The sequence below is a fragment of the Urocampus carinirostris genome, chromosome 4 (assembly GCF_059441175.1).
Source record: "Urocampus carinirostris isolate Australia breed hairy pipefish chromosome 4, RoL_Ucar_1.0, whole genome shotgun sequence".
Taxonomy (NCBI): domain Eukaryota; kingdom Metazoa; phylum Chordata; class Actinopteri; order Syngnathiformes; family Syngnathidae; genus Urocampus; species Urocampus carinirostris.
Genome location: NC_142352.1, coordinates 45,589,248 through 45,615,160, shown reverse-complemented (window position 1 = coordinate 45,615,160; position 25,913 = coordinate 45,589,248). Strand labels below are relative to the sequence as shown.

General features: G+C 39.3%; 1 protein-coding gene across 3 annotated transcripts; it reads right to left on the bottom strand.

Annotated features, from left to right (window-relative positions):
• Positions 1-1,335: 1,335 nt before the first annotated feature.
• On the bottom strand, positions 1,336-25,856 carry LOC148367680 (proline-serine-threonine phosphatase-interacting protein 1-like). 3 transcript variants are annotated; one of them, XM_088334693.1, is made up of 15 exons: positions 25,476-25,854; positions 25,249-25,416; positions 22,093-22,193; positions 21,341-21,415; positions 21,237-21,271; positions 18,657-18,763; positions 18,531-18,593; positions 17,613-17,705; positions 15,310-15,355; positions 13,695-13,774; positions 10,945-11,043; positions 8,046-8,142; positions 5,484-5,666; positions 5,306-5,391; positions 1,336-1,674 (listed from the first exon to the last, which is right to left on the bottom strand). In XM_088334693.1, exons 2-15 carry the CDS (start codon positions 25,279-25,281, stop codon positions 1,543-1,545), a joined length of 1,230 nt encoding a protein of 409 aa, XP_088190819.1. In that variant the 5' UTR covers positions 25,282-25,416; positions 25,476-25,854; the 3' UTR covers positions 1,336-1,542. The 3 variants fall into 3 exon arrangements, with proteins under 3 accessions (XP_088190819.1, XP_088190817.1, XP_088190820.1); XM_088334691.1 differs by having other exon boundaries at positions 25,249-25,854; XM_088334694.1 differs by lacking the exon at positions 10,945-11,043 and having other exon boundaries at positions 25,249-25,856.
• Positions 25,857-25,913: the final 57 nt, after the last annotated feature.

The window sequence follows — 25,913 nt, the reverse complement described above, 5'->3', positions numbered from 1 at the left end:
TTTTGATCTGTGATTATAAAGCATAATATTGAAAATCAGCTAAATATTTGGCATTGACGTTTGTTTGATGATCCAGGCGACCTGAGAACATAAAGTTTGGATCTGGCCCCTTACCCAAACTGAGCTAGACATGTCCGCTCTAAATAATACACAATGCTCTCTAACCCTTTAATGCTCTTACAGCCCGCCGGCAGGTGGTCGGACTGTTGAGAAGCAAAGTTGTGGCTTCATTATATCACCAGTCACTGAAATATGTCATGCCACATATGATTGGAAAGCTTAGAATCTTGGGATATGACATTTCAAATTCTACTCATCAGGAAAAAAACATGACAGTCTGAAACAAAATACCCCAAAACGTCAAAGCAAGCATATCTCACCTATAACATCCCCTGGTAGTCAGCTAAGGAGATGATTGTCTGCAAACATGGAGTCGTCACATCCAGTACCGTCCAGTGAACCAACTATGCAAAATGTTTACTCCAAAACACGCAATAAAGTTGTTGACTGATTAAAAAAAATCCACCTGAAAGCATTTCTGCATCATTAGATGTTCCTTGTGCTAATCATTTCGTTTCGCCACATATTTTTTGTTAAAATATAATCGGACTCGTAAAATAATTTCCAATATTTGATTGACACCGCTCTCGACCAACAGCAGGCTTTCTTTCATGGTCCACAGCCCGTATTAACCTTTTGGGTTTGTATTGATCAAACAGACATTGCCTCCTTTAACTCTGAATATTTTAGTGGTAGTGACCGATTCAAATTATGATTGACACATTGGTTGGCCAATGAAATTTTTGAAAGAACTATACGCAGATGTACTGAGTGTATTCAAACTAGACCCCAAAATAAACGTGCGGAACGCCACCATTATTATGCGCAAGTGTGCACAATCATGGATTGACTTCTGGAAAGAGAATTCAAACATTTAGAACTCTCACAATAGCTTAAAAATGGCCAAAGTAAAATACACAGTTGCACAGGTTTTATAGCCGTAAACTGGTCGTCCCCAAATGGCCACTTTTGGAGACGCTTAGAACTACCCTGACAAAACTGTAAAATACAATGTTTAGTTTTTCAGATTGTGATCAAATTTGACAAGGCACCAGGTAAGGCTAGGCTATTTTCTCACCTGTTTTCCAGCTAAGATGTGCATGCTACACTCATCTGCCGGTATTTGATTGCAGAAAAACATTTAGGCAAGAATAAAAATGTACTATTTCTGTGTCTTCCAACTCCGATTACTCAATGTTAGTTGCACTACCAGTGATTATTTCAGTTTGGGACAAAACCCAAGTGTTACCTTTCAAAAAAGAGCAAAACTTTCGATATTCTCCAAATGATTCAAGAACAGCATTTAATTTACTTTGTGTATGTCTCAGATTGGGATTTGAGGCGAATTCCACAGGAAGAAGGGGTAAAAGGTTTAAAAAGTAAATCCAAAGTTGCAATCACAGTAGTTCCAAACGTACTTTGTCAAGTATTTCTGTGTGTATGGTTATTTAAATGTCAACCATTTTGTGCCTTTGTGGGTATTCAAAGTTTTCCCAGATAATTCCCAGGCACAATTCCTTCCTGGCCGTTTCTCTTCACTGACCACCAGCCATCCTCACCACGCTCTAAGACCTGGACCACGTCACCTCTTTGTAGCGTAAGCTCGTCTTCCACCTAAATAGATCAGAACATAACGGCAACAGTGAGAAATGTTTTGCTTCTAGTTCTGTTTAGGATATAAGAAATGCATTTGTTGCCAACTAGTATTAGAGTTCAACTAAATAGTACAATTTATTATTAACCAGCCCCTGCCCTGCTTGGCTTCCCGGAATTGGGCATTCTCCGGGTGGTATGGCTCTATTCCGCTTTATAAGGCGCATACCTAAAAGAAAAGTCTTTTGTCGTATGTTTTTCATACATTTGGCCAGGGGTCTCCAACTTTTTCAAACTCGGGGGTACTTTTTCGTTAATAATTAGCACAAAAGCAACTTGATATTATAAGATTTAATACCAACTAAAATAGCGATAGCAAAGCGAGATGGCTTGCTAAATGGCTAATAAGGTAGCTTGATGGTCAGCTAGAAAGGTGTAGAGGCAATGCCGCCAGCCGACTCTACTTACTGGGCTGTGACTATGACTCTCTTGGCCCACACATAAAAAACCAACAAACAAGCTCCAAATGGGATTTCTTCCGACTCAACACAAGGTCTCTAGCCAGGGCAACGCATTGGGGTGGCAAATGGGGGAGATTACGGGCTGGTCTTTGTTTCTTCAGAAGGCCGAGACAGCAGGCGGCCATAAACTAGAGCAGGCCGAGACGCCTTTTTTTTTTGCTGTGAGGTAAACCAAGAAAATATTACACAACCAACTGTTTTTGCTGAAGGGGCAAATAATATTTTACTTCTGACAGGTAACGAAAAAATTCACGATTATTAAAATGAGTTGATTATCATAACAGGGTTTATGGATCAATAATTGCATTATTGCTACCGAGTTTCTTTCCCTCTTCCCGTTTTCTAGGACTGCTAGGGCTTGAGTCCACAGTGTCCTTTTATCCTTTTGTGTGTTTCAATTTTCCTTGTCATGTAAATAAATGCAGTTTGTTAGTATCAAACAAGTGCACTATAAATCTGTGTGTCTTTATTTTCCTGACCAATCATTATCCATATAAATGTACTCAAAAATTGATAATTTAAAGCTAAAAAATGTACTGCTTCTTTCATGATAAATGCTAGAGACAATATGAGGCTATGTCGAATGAATTCGGGAGGGTAACCGTGAGCATTACCTGCTGGCCGAATCGGTAACCACGGATTGAATTAAATGAATATAACTTAAGGAAATTACAAAGATAAACAGGTAAAAAAGTAAGAGAGAGCTAGCTACCTAGCTAAACGAGTAAAATAGATCTAATTACACAGCTAAAACAAAGCTAGATAGTTAGCTAGAAAGGAGGCCAAAATTAAGCTTGATAACTAGCAAAAGAGGTAAAACGTTAGCTACATAACATGCAGAAAATATAAAAAGATATCTACGTAGCCTGCTAAATAGCTAAAAAGGTAGCCAGATAGCTTCCCATAAAACGGCACAATTTTTGCTCAATTGCTTTATAAAATCCCATAAATTGGAATTTAGCTTGTTGTATTTGTCATATTTTCACTATGTTACCAGGTCAAATATTAAAACAGGGTTAAATAGACTAAGTCAACTATTAAAAAAAATATTTTAATAAAAAATTGCAATGACCCAGCAGTGTTGAGCTATTTTCAAAATGGGCCCGCGGGTACCTCAGTTGTACTTAGGGGCACCCTGGTGCCCGCAGGCATCTTCGTTGGAGACCCCTGCATTAGGCGCACTGGACTATAAGGCACATGAAATTGAGACTCCAGTAAGAGCTACCGTGATCATTCGGCATATATTAGCGCAATGATTCATCAGTCGACAAGTGTTACGTACCAAAATCGCAGAATGTCGGAATCGAACACCAACACTTAACCACTAGACCACCAAAGATATAGACACACGAAAAGGCATTCTATTTCATCTCATCACATTATATATACTTACGGTGCCAAAAACATTTGCATCTTGCATTTTTTTCTGCATTTTCTCCACTTCTTTACCTTTACGTCAATAACGTTGCTGTTTAATATGTATACGTACGTGAACAAGGTTGTATAGTATTTTGTTGACTTAGTGTTTTCTACATTCTCTAACATTAGTTTCTGGCACCATAAAAATAGTGTGATAATAAGATCAGTTCGAATACCTTTTCGCATGGCATCTGTTCCAGTGGTGATCTAGTGCTAAAGTGTTGGTGATCTAACCTCCACAACCTAGGTTCAAATCTTGTCGCATGTAATGTTTTGTATTTTGAGTCAGCGATGTTTATTAATTAATCAATCATTGCTCAAATATGGTAATACAGAGATCCCCTGGTTTTCGCGGTTCAACGGGGACGAGAATTACCCACGAAAAGTGAAGATCCGCTAAGTATTGTTGCACCTTCAAAAGTTAAACTTATCTCGAGATGATGTCATTACCGACTGAAAGTATACAACTGTAACAAAATAACCAATTATATCACACAACACATAATTGCAGTTGAATGAACGGTTTTATTGTCATTATACAAAAGTAGGCAGCACGGCGGCGCAGTGGTTAGCGCGTGTGCGACACAATTCTGAGGTCATGAGATCGAACCTCCTTTGTGGAGTTTGCATGTTCTCCCCGTGCCTGCGTGGGTTTCCTCCGGGCACTCCGTTTTCCTCCCACATTCCAAAAACATGCGTTTCAGGTTAATTGGCCTAACCAAATTGTCCCTAGGTGTGAATGAGGGAGCGAATTGTCTGTCCCTGTGAGCCTTGCGACTGGCTGGCAACCAGTTATGGGTGTCCCCTGCCCACTGCCCGAAAACAGCTGAGACAGGCTCCAACCCCCCCGCGACCCTACTGAGGATAAGCGGTGCAGATAATGGATGGATGGATGGATATACAAAAGTAAAGCGAAATTGGAGGGCTTCTTTCAGTGTAAGAAAGCTCTGTCTGACCAGCTGCATGCTAGCATTGGGTCTCCGCCAATGGAAACAGATCCCTGCAAAGATAAGAATAAAACCGAATGTTTCCCACGAGTTGTTGATCCGGGTCGTCTGTTTCTTGGCTAATGGACCCGGCGTCCATAAGATACAGGGTCCAAAGCTGTGGCTTTGAAGAGTTGTTAGCTGTTGGCCGAACCGGCAGCAACACTCTTGCCTCCTCCCAGACGCCGCCCGGGTCCCTTCTGGAACCCGATAACAATCCACAAAGCACCTGCTGATGATCACAATTTCGTTGCACTTTTCGGACTCTTCTCAATTCTTCTCAATGTAGCGAGACGCTAAAAGCTAACGGTCACGGTGCTTCCCAGTTTGGTTTCGATTCGGAGACGGTGACTTAGTTTGCCCACTGTTTGACTGACAGCCTACCCCAGCCTATCAGAGTCACGTACACAGACAGTCACACCCACCCACCCTAATCTGTCCCCTTGGTGCGCTGTCTAACAGAACACAATGCACTATTCGTTAATATTAATGTTAATTCAATTCAAAACATCAAAACGAGTGAACCAGCGATTACCAAAGCGACAAATAGCGAGGGGTCTCTGCATACACTTTGGGTTGTATCGCGCATCTATAAATACTGTTTGCATTTCCAATCTTATCCACCGTTTTGTGTGGTAGGTGCACCGGTTTCCACTTTTCTGGCCAATTTCAGGTTTTTAGGTGCGCCTTCTAGAACAGAAAATATGGTGTACGTATTCCATTGACCTGCGCAATGTAGTTGTAAAGTGCAACGTAGGAGTCTTCGTCCACATCTGGCGGCTGAAGGCCCATCAAGGATGCATATGACCCATCTGAAAACATCACATGAAGCAATGAGGGGAGACAATTTGGTGACTGGTGAGAACATGTCTTTCCAATGCCTTATTGCCAGCGCAGGACAGACCTTCATCACTAGAAGGCAGGATTGAATGGTGACTGACATCGTTGATCTCAACAGAAGCTCCCAGGAGAGGATCTGAGGCTCTCCTCAACAGGTTCTCACTGTTACCAGTCAAGTGAGCTACGAGGTTATTTCCATCCCCTGTTGAGGACTCTGTTTGGTAATAGCTTTCAAACACAATGGGCTCTGTGACGAGAAATGGAATATGGAGTCAATGGAGCTCTACCAGAATGGGAGGAAATCATTTAACTACAGATTAGCGATTGATCGACCGATATGGGTTTTTCAGGGTCGATACCGATTATTAGCATTAGGACAGACCGCTTACCGAAATCTGGAGCCGATATTTATTTTCTGTAAAAGCTTAAAGATTGGCGTGAAATTTGTTTAACAATGCAAAAAGAAACAAAAAATTTGTTATCAATAAAAATGTAATAGTGTAATACCTGTTACAGGAAATAAATTAGAATTTCAACACAAGATCATCAAACACATGAACATCAAAGCCGCAAGCGGCAGCCTTTCCAGCAGCTCCGTGTTATTTCGCACTTTTTGTGATTTATTGTTTAAAGTGTCTGCTTCTATCTTCGGTTACTTTCTATCCTATCGTTATGGGTCTTAACGCACAAAAATGCGTTTATTCAAGGAATCAACTCCTTGCCCTGAAGAATTCTCGTGCCAGCGTGATGAGGGGGCCCTATCGTGGATGGAGAGCCGGAGCTAGCTACGCAGCTAGCGGCGTTATAAGTCTTCGGTACCGTCCGTAATCATAGAAAATGTGAACTCTCTACCAAATAAGACCGACAAACTGGCTGTGCTGGTGAAAAACATCAAAGCGTACAGGGAGTGCAGTTTGCTGTGTTTTACGGAAACGTGGCCCACGTCTAGCATCCGGGACGCTAACGTGGAGCTACCCAGAGACACAAAATCTTGCGGGAAGCGCAGAGGAGGTGGACTCGCTATCTACATGAACACGAGGTGGTGTAACCCTGGGCACAAAGATTTCCATCTGCTGCAGGGACGTCAAACCTTTGGACTGGCGTGTGACGTCATCCACTCTGCTGTGGCTAAACTACAACAAAGCACCCCGAGGCCATCCTTAATCTGTTAATAAACAACAAAGGAGACTGCTGGAAGTGTGAATTTCCCTACGGGGATGAATAAAGTATCTATCTAAAATGACCTATCTTTCATTTAAAACAAAAAACTAACAGTGCAGAGAATAAATTTAAGCTTAGCAGCAACTCGTATAAGGGTACGTAAAAACTTAAATAGCATCCTGATTTTTTTTTTACAATGAATACATAAAAATGTAAATACAACCAACATGAATAAACCTTTAACATAAATGCATTGAAATTTTATCGGAACTTCCCAAATAAAAAGTGTAGGCACTCCCGTTTTAGAGCCAAAATGAAAAACTAATGTTACGCTAACAACTAATCGCTCAGTCTTCCACTTTTGAATGCTTTGATTGCTCTCAATCACAAATACACAAGATCAAGATCTAATTTAATGATAAGAGCTAATATATATGTCCCAACCTGAACATGCTTCTTTAACTAAAGTTTTTACGCTTAATCGCAAACAAGCTTTTCTATCAGTGACAGAGGCATATCGGGACGTTTTAGCTGAGTTTCCGCTCTAACAATATTGCTCCTGCTTCAGTGGCTCCGCTCCCGGTCACTTATCCAATTAAAAGGCGTGGGCTAGGGAAGAGAGTCTTGAGTGCAACTAAGACTCAATAAGTGGACAGTCGAATGAATAAAACGACAAAACTGATTTCCATTAATTTTTTAAATATCGGTGTCGGGTCATTGCTCGACATCTAATATAGATGCTACATGTTGGAAGCTAGGAAGTAATTGTCTGACAAGCTGGTTACATTTTTCAGTTTTTATGTTGCCTTTTAATGGCCATTAAACAACAAGCAATATGACAAAATTAGATGTTTGTTTTTCATTTTTTCAGAAAACAAAAACAACCTAAAATGTCTTTCTTTCTGCGATATTAAAGGGGATAATGATAAGGAAATTATTTATTCTGTTTTTACTATCTGACACCTGCGAAGATGTTTGCAGAGGATGTCAGGGTTGTCCATTACTTTGACTCTTATTGCGCACAATTGTTCGTTTTCCAAACCCCTTGCGGCTGATGTTGTAACGTAGATTTAATGAGAAGAAGGTCTTGGAGAGGACCTTTGAGAACAGGTTGAAATTTCTTATCTAGGTGTTTGGGACAGTTCTCTTCTGTTCACCTTGTAACTTTATAATCCATTCATGTCTTCTCTTTTTTTTTTAAATGTGTCTACTCAACTTTTAATGTATGGTTACAAAACGGCTTTATTACCAATACTTAAGTCCGATATTAAGCGATATCTGTCTATTCTCACATAGTGAATGGCATTTTAGGTACATGTGTTTATCTGTGGTGTCAGAATCCAAACGACTCAGGAACTGAGCATTGCTATCAGTTGGACAAAAAATGTGATATCGGACATCTTTAGTTTATCGGTATGGATGTTAGGGTAGATATTTTTCTGCATAGAAAAATGTGAGAATTTACCTGGTGGATGCCAACCCGTCTTTTTCATTTCAACGAAGCAATTGTTGTCTGTGGTGATGTCACAGCGCTCCAGGTACTTCCTGACTTCTTCAAAGAACTGGTATGAGATAATGGAGACCATTTGTTGGAAATCTAAGCCCATCACAGCAACAGCTACTGCATTTTTCTTCAATTCTTCTTTCGTGTGTTTGCCGCAGACACAAAGGACATGAATATCCTGAACGAATCCTATTAAAATAGAGAACCTTGTTGCTTTTTAGGTCATACGTGAGTACCGCATGTTGGCCTGGAGAGTCATAGTCTGAATTTCCAATTATTAAAGCAAACTACGGTAAACGGTGTCACAGTGGTGTTTTCGTATTTGCTCAGTAACGTATTTTTAAAAGAAACGGAAATAGTCACTTTACCTGGTAAATGGTCTGCATTTATATAGCGCTTTTCAAGTCAATGAAGACTTCCCAAAGCGCTTTACAATGTGCTTCACACCCACCCATTCAAACACACTCACACTTTTACCATTGAGTAATTCAGGCACTAAGTACTACTTGGAAGAAGTAGAGAGTAACTATAACTAATCATTATAAAGTAACACGCCCCTTAAATGTGTCAGTATGGTGTAGTGGAACTGCAAATGAATGCTAAAAAGTACAAGGAGACAAACAATTTGCATAAGGGCCAGGTCTGAGAGAAAAGAATGGCTGATTGATGTATTCCATTTTCTTAAATCAGATACCTCGTGAAATAAATGAGGGAAAAGAGATAATATGAGCCAATCCGTAGTTGTTTTTATTTCATTGGGAAATACTGTACCCCATTTGTAGCTACATTTTAATAATCAATTAAAAAAATGGAATATCAACTATTTATCTATATTTTTTTGTGTGTTTTCCCGGGGAGAGTTAATGTCGACTGGGCCTCTTACTTAGTTTATTCAAATATACTCTTCATATGTATTATGCTTTTTGGGGTGGGCACAAACCTATCAATTTCAGATACTTTCTTCGGTTTTAGCCATCTGCTGTTGAATCTTAGTTTTCCATTTCTCCAAATTTTGTGCGTTTGGAAGGGCCAGAGCTCCTGCGAAATTCCCCACATTCTCCGGGCATGGTTTATTTTTATTTTTTATTTTTTAATATAAAAAGGGTTCAAACACCTTTTTCATGGCCAAATTCAAACACTTTTCAAAGACTTTCTAGGCTAATTTTTCTTTTTTTCCAGTACCTTCAGAGGAAGAAATCCAGCGCCGATCAATAGAAAGTTTTTTTGTTGTTGACTTTGATAACTAAAATAAAGTCGCTTTCTTGCTGCTAGCACATAATTTGTGCTATTTTGAGCTGTTCCTATCTAGGATATTTTTGTTTCAATGGGCTGCTATAAACTGACATGAATTCTGCCGTTCTGCTTCAGCAATGCATGCACTGCTTGGCTACATCACACTTGTTTACAAGGGCTCTACAGCCATCCATCCATTATCTGCACCGCTTATCCTCAGTAGGGTCGCGGGGGTGCTGGAGCAGTGAGCAGGGGACATCCTCAAATGGTTGCCAGCCACTCGCATGGCACACAGAGACGGACAACTCACTCGCTCATCCACACCTGGGGACAATTTGGACCGGCCAATTCACCTGACATGCATGTTTTTGGAATGTGGGAGGAAACCGGAGTGCCCGGAGGAAACCCACGCAAGCACGGGGAGAACATGCAAACTCCAAACAGGAAGGTTTGACCTAAGAACTGTGCCAAAAACGCGCTAACCACTGTGCCGCCGTGCTGCATGGCTCTATAGCCGTTGGGTAATAATTGAGTTCAATATGGAGGACAAAAAGAGAGAGAATATAAAGTATGTATGAGAAGGAGAATAAAAAGCCAACTTTGGACTCATTTTAATGATATACATTTTAATGATATGAATGCATTCAATCTTTCAATCAACTGATCTATTAGTTTTAGTTATTTTAATTTATTTTTGGCTTATTTTTCGGAGGATATGTGTCTGAATGGGTCAAAATAGAAATGTTTATTTTTTTATTCTTATTTTTTGCATTCTATCATTTATTTATAGCACTAAAGAGTTCATATTCTTTATTTTAATTTTATCAATTTGAAATTTCAGGGATTTTGTGTTGTTGTTGGACTATAAATCTGTTCAGTGTGTAAAAATATTTTTTGTAGATCTGTGCATGTTTTATTTTATATATTTACTAATTACTAAATATTTTGGTACATAAAATTTTATTATTATTGCTGATATATGATTAAAACAAACAAAAAAAATCTTCGGAGGCGTTTAAGAGCTGAAATAGCAGGGTCTTCTTAGTGAGCCGAGCTACAAGAGAAGGTTTTCTAAATGGAGATGTCCGCTTGGACAGCGCCATAATAATAATAATAATAATAATAATAATTTCCTTTGTATTGTCATTCTTTGTAACAATGTACACAGAACGAAATGTCGATACACCTGACCCGTTGTAGCGAGTCGATGCAGCCGCAGCCAACAGAGGGCGCCGCCATTATACCAATTAGGTATGACAAGCAACTAGAGCAGGCGTGCCGGTGTCACTTTTTTCTTCATTTTTTCTTAATTCATTTGCTTGGTCTATAGAATTAGACTGCCAAGAAACATGGCAATGGCAACATTTTAAGCATTTTCAAGCGCTTCACCCAAAATTCCAATATTCTCCTCACCTTGAAAACACAACATTAAAATTCAAGCATTTTCAAGGATTTCAAGCACCTGTACGAACCATGCAAATACCAAACGTTGCTTACAAATGGCGTATGTCCTGCTTTGTGTGAACATAGTCTCTTATAAATGTGGTCCTAGACCAAGTCTGCAGGCCGTAGTTTCCCCACCCCTGCTTTAAAACATCAACGTTTGCAATATGTAGGGTTTGCTTGCCTCGTCATCTTTGACGCATTGCATGGAAATGTGATTGCAGTGGTCCCACAAGGTGCACCTGAGCAAGCTCATGCGATCAGCCTCCATTTGCTGGAACACCTACAAGAACACAATCACATTTTTGCATTGGTAGGCCATCAGGGCCAGCAAGGCCTTTTTTTTTGGCCTAATATAATCAGACATCATTTTTATAATAAAAGTTAATTTTATTTTAAATGTCTTTTTCCACAGTGTATACATCTCATCTCATTAGCCGTACCGCTTATCCTCATTAGGGTCGCGGGGGGGCTGGAGCCCATCCCAGCCATCTCCGGGCAGTGGGCAGGGGACACTCTGAACTGGTTGCCAGCCAATCGCAGGGCACACAGGGACAGACAACTCATTCGCTCATTCACACCTAGGGACAATTTGGACCGGCCAATTCACCTGAAATGCATGTTTTTGGAACCGGAGTGCCCGGAGGAAACCCACGCAGGCACGGGGAGAACATACAAACTCCGCACAGGAAGTCTGGAGCTGGATTTGAACCCACGACAGGTTCCCATGACATGAACTGTGCCGCACAAGCGCTAACCACTGCGCCGCCGTGCTGCTCAGTGTATACATGTTTTTAAATTATTTGTACTTTACATGAATCCTCACCGCAGTGATAGGCTTGAGTTTTTATCGAATCAGAGTTTAGCTAGCCTGTGTTGTCAGCCTGTATGAAATCTGACCAAGGTCTTCAGAATCATCAGTGCTGGGGTCTGAGCACTGTAAGTGAATGGTTGATAGTAACTATATATATCTTGAAATGGCGACAGTATGGCCAGCTAGAAGGCCTCTAGTTGAACGTGACAGGGGGGTGGTAATACAACAAAATGATGGTGCCAATCATTGGTAAACTTAAGTGAAAAGTGACGTAAGCGTCTTGTAATTGGATACTCAATTGACTTAAGCAAAGGCAGCGCTTTGAAGATCAATCAAGCTACATTAAAGCTTTTCCTAAGTTAAAAATATTAAAAATCTGTCATGTTAGATTTTAACCCACAATGAGCGAATGAGTTGTCTGTCCCTGTGTGCCCTGCGATTGGCTGGCAACCAGTTCAGGGTGTCCCCTGCCCACTGCCAGATGATTGCTGGGATGGGCTCCAGCCCCCCGCGACCCTACTGAGGATAAGCGGTATGGCTAAAGAGATGAGATGAGATAAGAGATGACAGAAAAAGATGTCAACAAAGATTTGGTGGCAGATATACCTAGGCAAATAATTCCATCACAACAATCCCTACTCTGTTTTTGTTCCGCTTCCTTTATGTGTTTTTGCCGCGAACCCTAAAGACAGATCCTAGTCCCCAAGCCTGTTCCACCTTTTGTTTATTCAAAGACTTCTTCTTTTCGATCCCTATGGGATTATCGGACTAAGTACGCCTTAGTTTCATCAGGACCACGTAAAATGGGACAACCTTCAGAATTCTGCCTCTTTTTGCCTGTCAGACGACGCGGAGGACCACTGAGCCCATCACCATAAAAGTGCCGTTCACCGGCACGGGGTCCCGTTCAAATATCCAGTAGAGCCCATTGGTCAGCACTCTGTAACCCCTTGCCAATAGCATCCAATGAACATCAAACGGTGACTTTTTCAATTTCAAACATGCTGTTGTGGCGATTTTATCAGAATTGCCTGTACGGATGAATATACTGAATTAATCCTATTAAAAAAGAGACCCCGTTCCTTTTAGGTAATACAGTATTGACCTCCCGTGGGTACCTTACTCGCGTGTCATTTAGCTATTCGCTAATTCCCTTACCCCTTTCATGTCCCGGGTTCACTCCGTTGACACCAACCCCCTTACCCCTTCTTTTTTATATTATTTGATTCACAAATACAGGCACACGTCGAATTTGTCTAATTGCAATGTGTTTTTTTCCTCCTGTGTCATTTCAGTTCCATAAATAAACCCCTTGCGTGTGTTAGATTAAACAGCGTGTGAATGGTAAGTGGTCTGCATTTATATAGCACCTTTCAAGTCAATGACTTCCCAAAGTGCTTCACACTTACCCATTCATGCACACTCACACACAAATTCTCTTTTGTTTATTATTCCTTCCCTATTGATAATTCTTATCAGAATTCACGAACTGTAACTAAAAGAATGAAAAGTTAAATTAATGCAGTGAGTTTTGTCTTCCAAACACCGAACTGAACAAGATAAACTTTATGGTAAATCGCTGGCACCCTCTAGTGGCAAATTTGGCAACTGCTTCAAATGAAGAATAATTATTTCTAAAATTGAATGTATTTAAATGAAAGCTGAATTCCTTACATTTGCAAAGCAATTTTCAAGGCAAACCTTTCAAGAAAAACAAGATCGCGTTAAGGGATAAATATTTGAGAAAGCTTATTTTGGAATTATCTTATTTTAAAATGTTTGCATAACTATGTATTGTGAATAATGATACATTTTAACATCTGAATCAGGTTTATTAATATTCGAATCCTCTGGAAAACAGCCAGTTTTGTACACGGTTAAGGCGATTTATAGAAATTCTACAGGAGAATATTGGTTCAAGCTGTACTATTTAGGACATCACCTAAGGCCTAAGCGTGCAATGCACGGCCTGCCACAGCATTTAAAGCTTTAGGATTGTTCCACTTTTTAGCTGATTCACCGCACGTGACACCCGTTTCCTCCCACAGGGAGAAGCTTTGGTGAAGAGGAAGTGGTGTGAACTTCCTGTTTGTGAAAGCACGTTAACCATATTTGGTTACCTCGCACGTGCTTCGGTGCGTTTCCTCCCAGTCCTGGCGAACATTTTCCAGCTGCTCGATGTTGTTCAAGTAGAACTTCTCTGTCAAAATGTAGGAACGGAATTCAGCGTTGAAAATATTACACGTAGAATTTGTTCAAAATAAACCGCCATGAGCAGTAACAGCAGATCTAAAAACAGGTTTTCTTTAAAGGGACAGCGTTTATTATTTAATGCCCGCTAGTGGCTAAAAAACTTTATTCCAGGCATGTCTGAAGTCTGGCTGAGGGCCCAGATACGGCCTGTGATGCAGTTTTTACTGGCCAGCTGCCTCTGTGGGAAAATCAATAATATGTAGCCTGCCATTATAAAATGAAACAATATCACCATTTCACCAGATGATGACAGTAGCAATTTGGCTATCTTGCCCATGGCTTTCTGTGAGAACTTTAGCCCATCCCATTTTTGACATGGCGACTGTAAATAAAAAAAGGAGAGTTGACTGTAAGGGCCGAAGCTTCCAGGACAAGTGGAAATTAGAGTATTCTTTTTACTGAAATAGTTAACTGGAAACGAACACAGTGACAAGGTGAAGCAGCTGGCAGCTGTTTTAAAGGCACAGCAGCCTTTTTTCACAAGACAATGCGAGTCAAATGAAAATGCTACAAAGACGAGCTATGAAGTAGCAAAGCTGATTTCCAAGCACTGCAAACTTCAGGGAGGGTGAATTTAATAAAGACTGTTCAAAGAATCCCAGGCTGAATAGTTGGCATTCACACATTTACAGCTTCTGGTTTGGACACCCTTGCTTTATTCATAAAACAAAACAAAACAATATTCAGTTAAATGATAAGCGAACATCCAAACACAATCATATACGGGGTTTGTACACCTTTTTTATGGGGAAATTTAAGCACTTTCGAAGCCAATTTTTCACTTTCTCCAGTAGCACTAAAAGAAGTTCACGTATTTTGCAGACCCACAGATACACGTGATTTAAATACAGTTCTGTGAAAAAGTATTTGCCCCTTTCCTGATTTCTGTTTTTTTTTTTGCATATTTATCACTCACAAAGGTTTCAGATTGATCAATTTTGATATCATACAGACAAAACCCAGGGAAATACCAAATACAGTTTTGAAATGTCAATTCCATTATTTAAGGCACAAAAAAAAATCTGGCCCTATGTGAAAAAGTAATTGCCCCCTGACTTAAAAGAGAGTTGGGCCACCTTTGGCAGCTATACCAGAAACTTTTAAAATAAGTGGTAATACGTCTTTCACAATGCCGTGGAGGAATTTTGACCCACTCTTCTTTACAAAATTGTTTAAAATCTGCCATATTGGAGGTTTTTTTGAGTTTTAGCATGAACTGCCCATTCAAAGTCAGACTACGGCATCTTAATTGAATTTAAATCCAGACGTTAACTTGGCCACTCCAGAAAATTCATTTTTTTCAATTTTTCAGCTATTCAGAGGTGAACTTGCTGGTGTATTTTTCAGAACAGGCCTGCGGGCACAACATTGAAGAACTCTATTCTAGACTCTCGTCATAAGGACCAAACAAGTACGATTAAAACACATTTTTGGAATCTTAATTATCCCTAACAAGTTTATCATTACACAGCAGTACTGTACCTGCTTCACACGCTGCTTGTCTGCATTGCTTGACCCTGTGACGTGCCTGTCAGACACATTTACAAAAAAGAGGAAACATTTTATTTAGCACGTATTGAGGCATCTAAAAATACATAATTCAATAAGACAAATTATTTGGGCAAGTACCATATTTTCTGCACTACTACCCAAATAGTCTTTTGGGATATATTTTCCCATCTATAAGGCGCACTGGACTATAAGGCTCATGGAATCAAAATTACGGTACAACCATCCATCCATCCTTTATCTGTACCGCTTATACTCAGTAGGGTCGCGGGGGTGCTGGAGCCCATCCCAGCTATCTCCGGGCAGTGAGCAGGGTACACCCTGAACTGGTAGCCAGCCAGTCCAGGGCACACAGAGACAGACAACCCACTCAGGACAATTTGGCCTGGCCAATTAACCTGACATGCATGCTTTTGGAATGTGAGAGGAAACCGGAGTGCCCGAAGGAAACCCACGCAAGCATGGGGAGAACATGCAAACTCTGCACAGGAATGTTTGATCTCACGACCTAAGAAACTGTGCCGCACACGCGCTAACCACTGCACCGGCGTGCTGCCCCAGTAAGAACTAGTGTTGCATTAATTCACATTTCAATTTAAATAATTTTTAAACAATTTAATGGAACATAAGTAAATGGTTAGTGTGCTGTTCTCACTCCAAAGCATCCGCTTTTTGCCAGCGACACAGCAAGTGTGAGTGATGGCCAAGAACAAAAAATGATTCGCAGTGATCATTCGAAAGTCTGCGTTTGGCTACCATCAAAGTTCTGGGTTTTTCTGTTTTCTTTTTCCTTATAGCTACAAACAATTAGAATGTTAACCAAAAGTGAGCGCTCCAAGACTACTCAAAATGTTTCTCAAAGGCAGAACAGTGACCACACACTGGCACAAATGATTGTGAACATAACATTATTTATATCCATTTGATTAAACATACATAATTCCAAAAAATACAAACTATTGAATGAAAAGCTCTCACATTAGAGCCCCCAAAAAGTTGCATTTCGGCAATTATAAACACCCTTTTCATCATGGTTCATCCTTTAAACACTCGTCTGTCGTGAAATTTGTATTCATCTTATGATAATTTAATTTCCCTCCTATGTTCCTATGCTTGTCTCAAAAATTCTGGTCTACTAGTGATCCCAAGAGCCAAGAAGAAATGTGTATTGTCTGCGACTTCTTGTGATGAGGGGCTATACAAATAAACATGACTTGACTTGGTTAAAATGTAACGAGCATGTTTGTATAATTACTGCTAACCACAAGAGGGCACCCAAAGACCAATCTATCGCTTTCTTTAAGAAAACATTTCATGTTTTATGCATGTAGTAGGCGCACAATATACAAGGCGTATTTTCAAATTTCTGGCCAATTTGTTTTTTTTAGGTGCGCCTAAAACTCCATAAAAAACTTTACATATCTTTTTAATGCAGTAGCTCAGAAAGTAAAGCGCTCGGCTTGGGATCGAGAGGTTGCAGGTTCGATTCCCAGATCCTTTGTGTTATGTGTTAAATGGTAAATGGTCTGCATTTTATATGGCGCTTTTCAAGTCAATGAAGACCTCCCAAAGTGCTTTACAATGTGCTTCACACTTACACACTCACACACCAATAGCGGCCGTGCAGCCATGCAAGGCGCCAACCTACTTATTGGGGGCATTAGGGATTCAGTGTCTTGCCCAAGGACACTTCGACATATAACACGGAGGAGCCAAGAATCGACCCGGCGATCTTTTGATCCCAAGACGAGCGCTGTACCTCCTGAGCCAATGCTTAAAGTGTCCTTGGGCGAGACACTGAATCCCTAAAGCCCCCGATAAGCAAGTAGTTGCCTTGCATGGCTGACGCTGCTATCGGTATGTGAGTGTATGTGAAGCACATTGTAAAGCGCTTCGGGAGGTCTTCAGTGACTTCAAAAGCAATACATAGGTGTAGACCATTTACATGTACATTTCCACCAATTTGTACAAAAGACGTATGGAGTATTTAATCAGTTTATTCTGTATAAACAAATAAATACTGTGTGAAACTAGTTGGCAAAGCCAGAGTCTAGAGTCTAGATTCTAGACATTCCTTTGGTGGCACTGCATTCGAAACTGAAGTCAATGATTAGGTTAGTGAAAGAAAAGCTTGTTTTTGATTTCAGAAACACATTTCCAGTTCCAACAGCATGACATTTATGTATGAAGTGCACAATACAACACCATCAGACTTTTGAGCAAAAAGGAGAAATTGCACTGTTAAATAACCACACATTAGTCAACAATAATAATACCTTTTCACCATTTTTGGATGCAATGGCAGTCTTCCCTAATGTTTCCGCAGTCTCGTCTGCCTCCTTGCATTTTGCTTCATAACATTTCTTTGACTGTGGGTTGAGCAAGAAAAAGACGGAGGACAGTCATTTCCTATTTGTAAGAAATACATAAGTAAGTTGTTACGTCTAAACAGCATTTTAAGAATAAATTTCACCCCTCAACAATCAGGTAAAATTTGCCTAAAATCCCAACCAAGACGTACCTAAAGTAAGTTGAATACTGTTCTTGAACCGTTTTGAGAATTTGGACGGTTTTGGTCTCTTAAAAATTAACAGACTGAAGTTTTGTTCCAAGATAAAATAATAATTGGAAGTGCTACTAACATTGAGTATTTTAAGTTGGAACACACAGCAATAGAAGGTTTTTATTCTCGCCTGGATTTTCTTTTTTAGCAATGGAATGCCTGCAGATGAGTGAAGCATGGGCATCTTAGCTGGAATACAGGTGAGACAAACGCTTGAATCCTTACCTGATACAAATTTGATAACAATCTAAAAAACTAAGCATTGTATTTCACACGTTTTTCTTCGGGTAGGTCTAGGCGTTTTCAAAAGTGGCCATTTGGAGATGACCAGTTTACAGCTATAAAACCTCTGCAAATGTGTGTTTTACTTTAGACAATTCCTTAGACATTTTGAAAGACTTGTAAAAGTTTGACTTCTCTTTCCAGAAGTTAATCATTAATTGTGCACTCATGCGTGTAAAAATGAACAAAGAGTGGTCTTTCGCACGTTTATTTTGGGGGCTAATTTGAATACACAGTGAATATCTGCGTTTTTTTCCCATAATTTTATTGGCTAAACAATGTGTCAAAAATCATTTAAATCGGTTAACACTGGCAGAAGATGATATTTTGGAGGGAATTCTGACATTACCTCAATGGTTTTCCTGAACAAAGATACTTTTTTCTTTTGCACTTTCTCCATGATGCTTTCGAACTGTGAACAAAACAACAGCAATGAGAACAACAAACTGGTTTATGGCAAGATTTCCTTGCGCACCTTCTTTCTTTGCTCTTTCTGCCGCTCTCTGAACCCCTCCACCTTTTTCACCTCCTCTTTCATCGCTTCAGAGAGTTGAATGTGAAAGTTGCCCATGTTCTCCATCTCTGTGACCACAAATACAACAGTAACAACAGTATAGTATCAAACTTGGACTTGCATGTTAACAGTACAGTTTCCTCAGTGAGTTGTCATTTGGGTCAGTGTTTCCCAACAGGTGTGTTAGGACCCAAAAGTGAGTGGGCTTGGCGTAACCAGCCCTTTTTAGGGGGTGCTCAAGCACCCCTTGAAATTATAGCATTATAAAAGCTCTCTTTTCTTAAATTAAGGACAGGATAGGCCTGAATACAATGGAAAACTGCTGGAGTCTGGCATGCCTCAATCCACCAGAGGGTTGCCCAATCAGTTTGTAATTGGGACAGGTGTGTCCAACCAATCCACACCTGAAAATGTGTGAGGGCAAAATATTCAGCCTGGCATTCTTTGAACACTATTTAATAAATTCAGCCTCTGTGAAATGTTTGTGGTGTTTGGCAATCAGCGTCGCGACCTCGTAGCTCGCCTTTGTGGTATTTTCATTTGACTTGCAAGACTCGTGAAAAAGCGCTGCTGTGCCGTTATAACAGCTTCCAGGTGCTTCACCTTTTCACAGCGTTCATTTCCCATTATCTTTTTGTAGTCAACAGGTTCGTCCGACAGTGCCTTTTGACATTATACTCTTTGAAACAGCCACAGTCTCTTGGCAAATAAGGCAGACACAATTGAAAAAATATTCCAATATCCCCACGTCCTGGAAAGGGCGGCCCGCACAGTCAACCTTTTTTTGTTTACAGTCACCATGTTGGAAATTTGGTGGGCCCTTCTCATCTTTTTAATCCCTTAATCAATTTCATGCCTGATCTGTAAGATTCATCCACATCAACAGGTGGTAGTAGATAATTATTTTCTATGTATTCCACTAATTATCTTCTAATGATGTACTATGGTATAGTAGTATGTTTATTTTCTTATTCTAATTAAGATTGCACTGCAAAACCTATTAAATCAAGTAAAGTAGAAATCTTTAATTATTTTTTTCCCACTAGCAAGTACGGTTTTATGTTTGTTATTTCTCTCGAAAAACAAAACAAAACATATAAAGTACAACTTGAAAAACAGGTTAAAAAAATAGTAGAATCCAAAATGATTAAATAAAGTGAATAATCTGTATTACCTCTTAAACCCCGGTGACCACAAATGATAATAACTTTATACTGTCAATTTGACAACACAATATTTTAAGCTTTAAAAACAAACAAACATACATTTGGTGCAGAGAACCAATTGTTCAATATTTTTAACAGACTTGAGACTTCTGACTGCGCTGATATTTTTAAAGAAAAAAAAAAGTGACAGGGCTAGAAAAGATTCAAATCTCAGAATTATACCATCTATTATATGTATAACTATCGAGTGTCCCTTTCAAGGAAGATGCTTTTTGTGTTGAAATGAGCCTATTTTAGCCTCATTTCCATACAACTTAGTACAGAAGTTAGGGACCAATGGCTCACGAGTCATATACTGCTCTTTTACATGAGTATGCCTGGCATAGATATAAAGCAGTACAATCATATTCATTTTCTGTGGGGGGGATTTTTTAAGGGTTATTGTTCTATCTTCTTTATTCATTATCCATTATCTGTTATCGGTCAGTTCATGATACGCTACAAAGCCTAGGAGTCTTACTCTCAGCCAAAAGGCCAAGCTAAGGTCCTAGCCCTAAAGCCTTGCTGTGATCATTGCGAATGCACCAATCCTGGAGGTACTGCAATACCGGGCCTATGCGTGGAGTGGACAGAGTAAGCTCTTATGACACACACTGTGTCGATCACGGTACGTGGGGAGCCAGTATGATATTGTTTAAGAAAAAGTTTGAGTCCAGTCCTGACAATTTACAGTCAAAGTGTCACACCAAAGGACCATGTTTTGGCTGGAAATAGCTAAATTATCTTGTATATAAAACGTAAACACCCAGAAACCTTAGCAAAACACTCAGGGCAATTTGATTGGGTGAGCAGTAGGAATAGGCAAAGCTACAGTATACACACAGCGTGTGCATTCCTTCTTCTCGCCCACTACAGTCTGCACTGCAGGTAAATACGTAGGTATCCCCGTTTGCAGTATTATGTTACATTTTTACAAAGGAACTTTGCTCACTCCTTGTTGTGAAACCAAAATTTAGGACAAAAATGAGTCGCAACACCCTTATTAAGTGTGGGACGATAATTTTTCAGTGGTATGTTCATAGGCTCTGGCATTATTATTATTTAAGCAATTTTATCAAATCATCAAACATCACATGAAAATAAAATGTGCTAAAGAAATATCTTTTGTCTGGAGAGCGGGTTTGGATTTTGTCTTAAAATATATGGTGTAGCTCTCTCTAAAAAAAAAAATCAAAATATTTTTGCTTTAATGGCTCTTTGGGTAAAAAAAAACTCCTGATCCCTGAACTAGATGTAGATCTTAGCTTAAAAAAAGTGTGTGACCCCTAGTTTAAACTCTGAGTCTGAGTCGTAGTCTAGTATTGAATGGACTTACGTGTTTTAAGTTGATCGAAGGCATCTTTCATAGTGCTGCATGGGCAGAGGGAATGAATGAGTGATTTTGTACTAATTATGACACATTGTTTCTCAATGAACTACCTGATCTCCGCATGTCCCCCAGCTTTTCGGGCAATGGTTACCAGTTCCCTCCCGTACCTTTCCTCTGCTGACGCCCTGAGCATGAAACACTAGAAAGGTGAACACTTTTGCTTTTTAATATGAGTGAACATTCAGCACATGATGTTCAAAACATCAGCCACATGAGGTTTGTTTTTGGATTCACTTTCTAGATCAGTGGTCTCTAACGTGGTGGCCCCTTAGGACAGCTGAGGTGACCGCGGACATCTTCTGAGAATAGCTGACCAATGCAGGGTCAGCAAAATTATGTTTTTATTGGTTGACTGAGTCTATTTAACCCCATTTATAACCAATAACCTGGTAATAACATTGTAACAACATAGTATTGACATGATAAGTTGTTATTTTAGAAAATCTAAAAAGTAAACTCTAGTTCATAGGCTTCATGGACAAAAAGAAATATGTATTCAAGCATTGGTAATTATTTTCAAGCAATTAATTAAGAAAAAAAAATGACAATCGATCCATGTCAGTATTTGTTCATCTTTTTATTGATTTATTTTACAGAAAATGCAACAAACTAAAGTCAATGAGCAAAGTAAATGGCATTTTTTTTAGCTTTATAGGATTTATGTGATATTGTATGATTCTTAACTGCACATGTGTATTTAAATATATGTGTCTGGGCTTTTAAGGTTTCAATGTATATTTATTAATGTGAATATATTTACCCATTGGCATAAAAATGTAGACACTACAATGTAAATTTGTACCTCATTCTTAATATCTCTTCCACATCTTTGCACATTTGTCTTCCATCTCGCAGGCGCTGTACCAGAGCTTCGTAGCCGGCGTGGCAAGTAAACTCGGAGCCCTGCGAGGATCAGAGGACACTGGCAATTGACCTATGGCTAGTCCTCGCCCTTAAACGCAATAAGCCATTCACAGTGCAAGCTCCATACACTCATACAAGCTCCGCTGGCATGTTTATTCAATTGCGTTGCAGTTTGTCAGTTCTCATTCGTTTATGTGTGTTTGTTCTTACATTTCAAACTTTGAAATGGTCAAACGGTGAGCATTTATATGTGGCTAAAAAAGTTTGACACAGTTATGCGTCGGCCCCAGCACCAACTCAATGTGGATAAGGGTAGTAATAAGGATGTTTGCACCTATTCTCAGGTAAGTAGTAGTATTTGAAGCAACATATTGTCACTTTGGTGGTGAAAAACAAAATTATTTATAACCTTAACATCTCTAACATTAAGCTGACAGTAGCTAACGTAGGTCTCAGCAGTGCTATACATCATGTTTGTTTACTGGGGGTTAAGTGGCCTGTTATTTGCTAGTTTTCGTACATTGATAATCATTCGTGATTGTTGTATTTCACCCAAAAATGGAAATGAGCGTTAGGCTCTGCAGATTGAACCTAGCTTGTACGTTAAATTTGGGAGCTTAGCTTTTTTAACTTACCGAGAAATAACTATGATAACAAATGTTGGAAATGTTATGCTAAATGATTCAACATAAATACTGTAGCACCAAACTAACAAAGAGACACTCCTAGAAACCTACAATTGGTAAGAAGGCTCTTCCTGGGAAAATATGCTGCTTACACCTTGACTAGCTGAAGATTTTCATCAACCTTCTCAACAATGAAATCATTAAGGCTAGATTCATACTGCAGAGCTAAATGCTCAACGAGTTTTTGGTGATATCCTATCGCTTTGTAGGAAACTTCACATTTCCGGCTAAATGCGACTTGTATGGCACTTGATCCTCCTGTGTAAACACCAAAAACGTCACACATGTGCATAAGAGGAGACGTGTTGTCACACGCACTGCACTCATGTTTGTGGAAGTACCCATGGATGTTAACAGTCGAGCGTTGTCCCTCCAAATATTAATCAAATCTAAACCTCGCTTTCCTCCTCATTGGATGCTGTCCGTGAGGTGTGATTTAAATGTAAATATTGTTTACTACCACAAGAGGATCACTTTGATAATGAACTCGAGCAAAATTTTGCGAATCCTTGATGCGATGCTGGCTGTTCCGTGAGTTACAAAATAGGCAAGTGTGATTTTGAGACTATATTTGACATTTCTCAGCCCCCAAAGAATCAATTGCCTCCTGCGAAATAGTAACACTTGCCATAGTGTACTTCACAAAATGTTGAATACTTGTCTTGTAAAAGGAGGCAATGCTTAGCCATTTGTTAATTGCATGAAACAAAAAACGTGCAACAAGAAGCGTTGCTCAGCAGCTATTTCCACATGTCCTTAAGGTAATTCTAAACACGCCTATGTGTTAAAAAGCAGAACTTGCCTTTTTGAGCAACTGTGCGGCCAAATAATGCAGATTCAGATCCTGGTTACTTGGCTGTGGCAAAATATGGTCTAGTTTTCAAGACTACTTCATCATGGATAGATTGACAGCACAAATTCTTCATGACAGTTTCATTCCAATGTAATTTTAGTCATGAAAGGAAATGATCTGCATTTATATAGCACTTTTCAAGTCAAGACTTCCCAAAGCGCTTTACATTGTGCTTCACATTTCCCAATAGCGGCCGTGCAGCCATGTAAGGCGCTAACCTGCTTATTGGGGGTATTAGGGGTTCAGTGTCTTACCCAAGGACACTTCGACATGTAACACGTAGGAGCCGGGATTTGAACTGCGATCTCTTGATCCCAAGACAAGGGCTCTACCTCCTGAGCCACTGCTGCCCCATTTTAATTAAGTTAGCATTGATTTATGTGGTTATAATAATACAAAGTGTTTATTTGTGTTGCATATATTAGATTACATGGATTAGTAAATGGGTCATTCTTATTATTCAGTGCCTTTTCAGCTATATTCAATGTTTGTGTGTTTAACTATAAGAGAAATGTATCAGTGTCAAGTCAAGTCAGTTCAACAGAAATTTTACAAAAATACCACTACATTCATATTATTATACAAAAATACTACCAGAGAAATAGGAAGGAAATGCTAAAAAAATTACTACTAATATTAATACTAATACTAAAATTATTACTAAGAAAATACTACAGATATACTATAACCAAAAAGAAAATGCTGCATAAATACTGCAAAATACTACAAAAATCGAAATTAGATTAATACTAAAAAATACTACTACAGAAACATGAGTACAAAAATACTTCAAAAAATAACTATGGCTGGTTGGGCTAGTTCACACCGGAACACAACACATTCTAAGTCAAGTAAAGTCACATTTATTTGTATTGCCCTTAATCACAAGGTGTCTCAAAAGACTGCAGTGGTTACAATTATTTCATCTCCTGATCTTAGACAAACATACAGGCAAGGAAAACTTAAAACCTCTAACACGAGGAAAATAAGAAACCTTGAGGAAGGGCCACAAGAGTGGTGAATCCTCTTTCCAGGATGGTAACGAATATTATCATATACAGAACAATGAAAAACCATTAATTCATTTGATTTTTGTCACTTCTATTTGTAACAGCAGTCAATAAAACATGACTGCATACATAACATTTCAATGTACTTGTTCTACAATCATCGTAATTTATATAAAATAATCTGCCCTGCATACATGTCACTGTGTCCTATGGTAGAGGGGAGTTAAGCATTCAAGAGCATCTTTTAAAAATCAGTATAAATATACCATTTCATGTCACTGGCACTCGAATGGCACGGAATAACAGTCTCTTCTGTTAATTGATATTTCTAAATTAATAAAACACTCATTCATTTTTCAAACCCATCCAAGCTGACTTTGGGCAGTGGGCAGGGGTCAAACACCCTGGACGGGTTGCCCTCCAATTGCAGGACAAAATATTAGCACAGTACAATTTAAAACCCGTTTTATTAGCGCCCTTACTTAAAAATGATACAATTTTTAACTCAGTTTCACTCTCACAAGCATATGAATCAAGTGACTTACCCAGAAAGCATCTCGAAACATTAAAGGTGTCATCTTTTAGTTCCTCAGCAAATGTGAATGTGAAATCTTAATCCCTTGAAGCTTTTTTTCACAAAAGTGTTGAAATATTTTAAGAAGAGCCACTCTGAGTTTGATGAATGAAGGTCCCAGAGCATTCAGCCAAGTCAACTACTCAAATAGAAATGAGTGGTTTTGAATGAGGAACAGCATCTATACTAGGGACTCACCAATCACGTGATCAGCATGTTTGGCCCAACAGGGGGGACTGTTTGCAGTCCCTGCAAATATTAACGTCCGTGAAACGCACTGCTAAGATAATATTGACACTGTAAAAGGATTTGCTAATGATAGTAATGGTCAGCGTTCGGAAAGTACACATTTGTAGTGAATGACAGTCTTAGGGTAAGTTAGCACGCCTGTCTCAGAGTCTGAGGTTCTGGGTTTGTGTCTTGACTCATGAAGTTTTCCCAAGTGGTTTAGCTGTCTTTCCATTGACAAGCAAGTATTTTAGTTCCATTTGTCACAAATGAGATTTCCATAACGAGACAAAGCCTTTAACAGCCAAACAATCGTTCTACATGGTCATTCGTTCTTTATAATTACATAAACTTGTTGCAACTGCAAACTACGAATAATGATGTCATGTTTTATTACAGAGAAACACG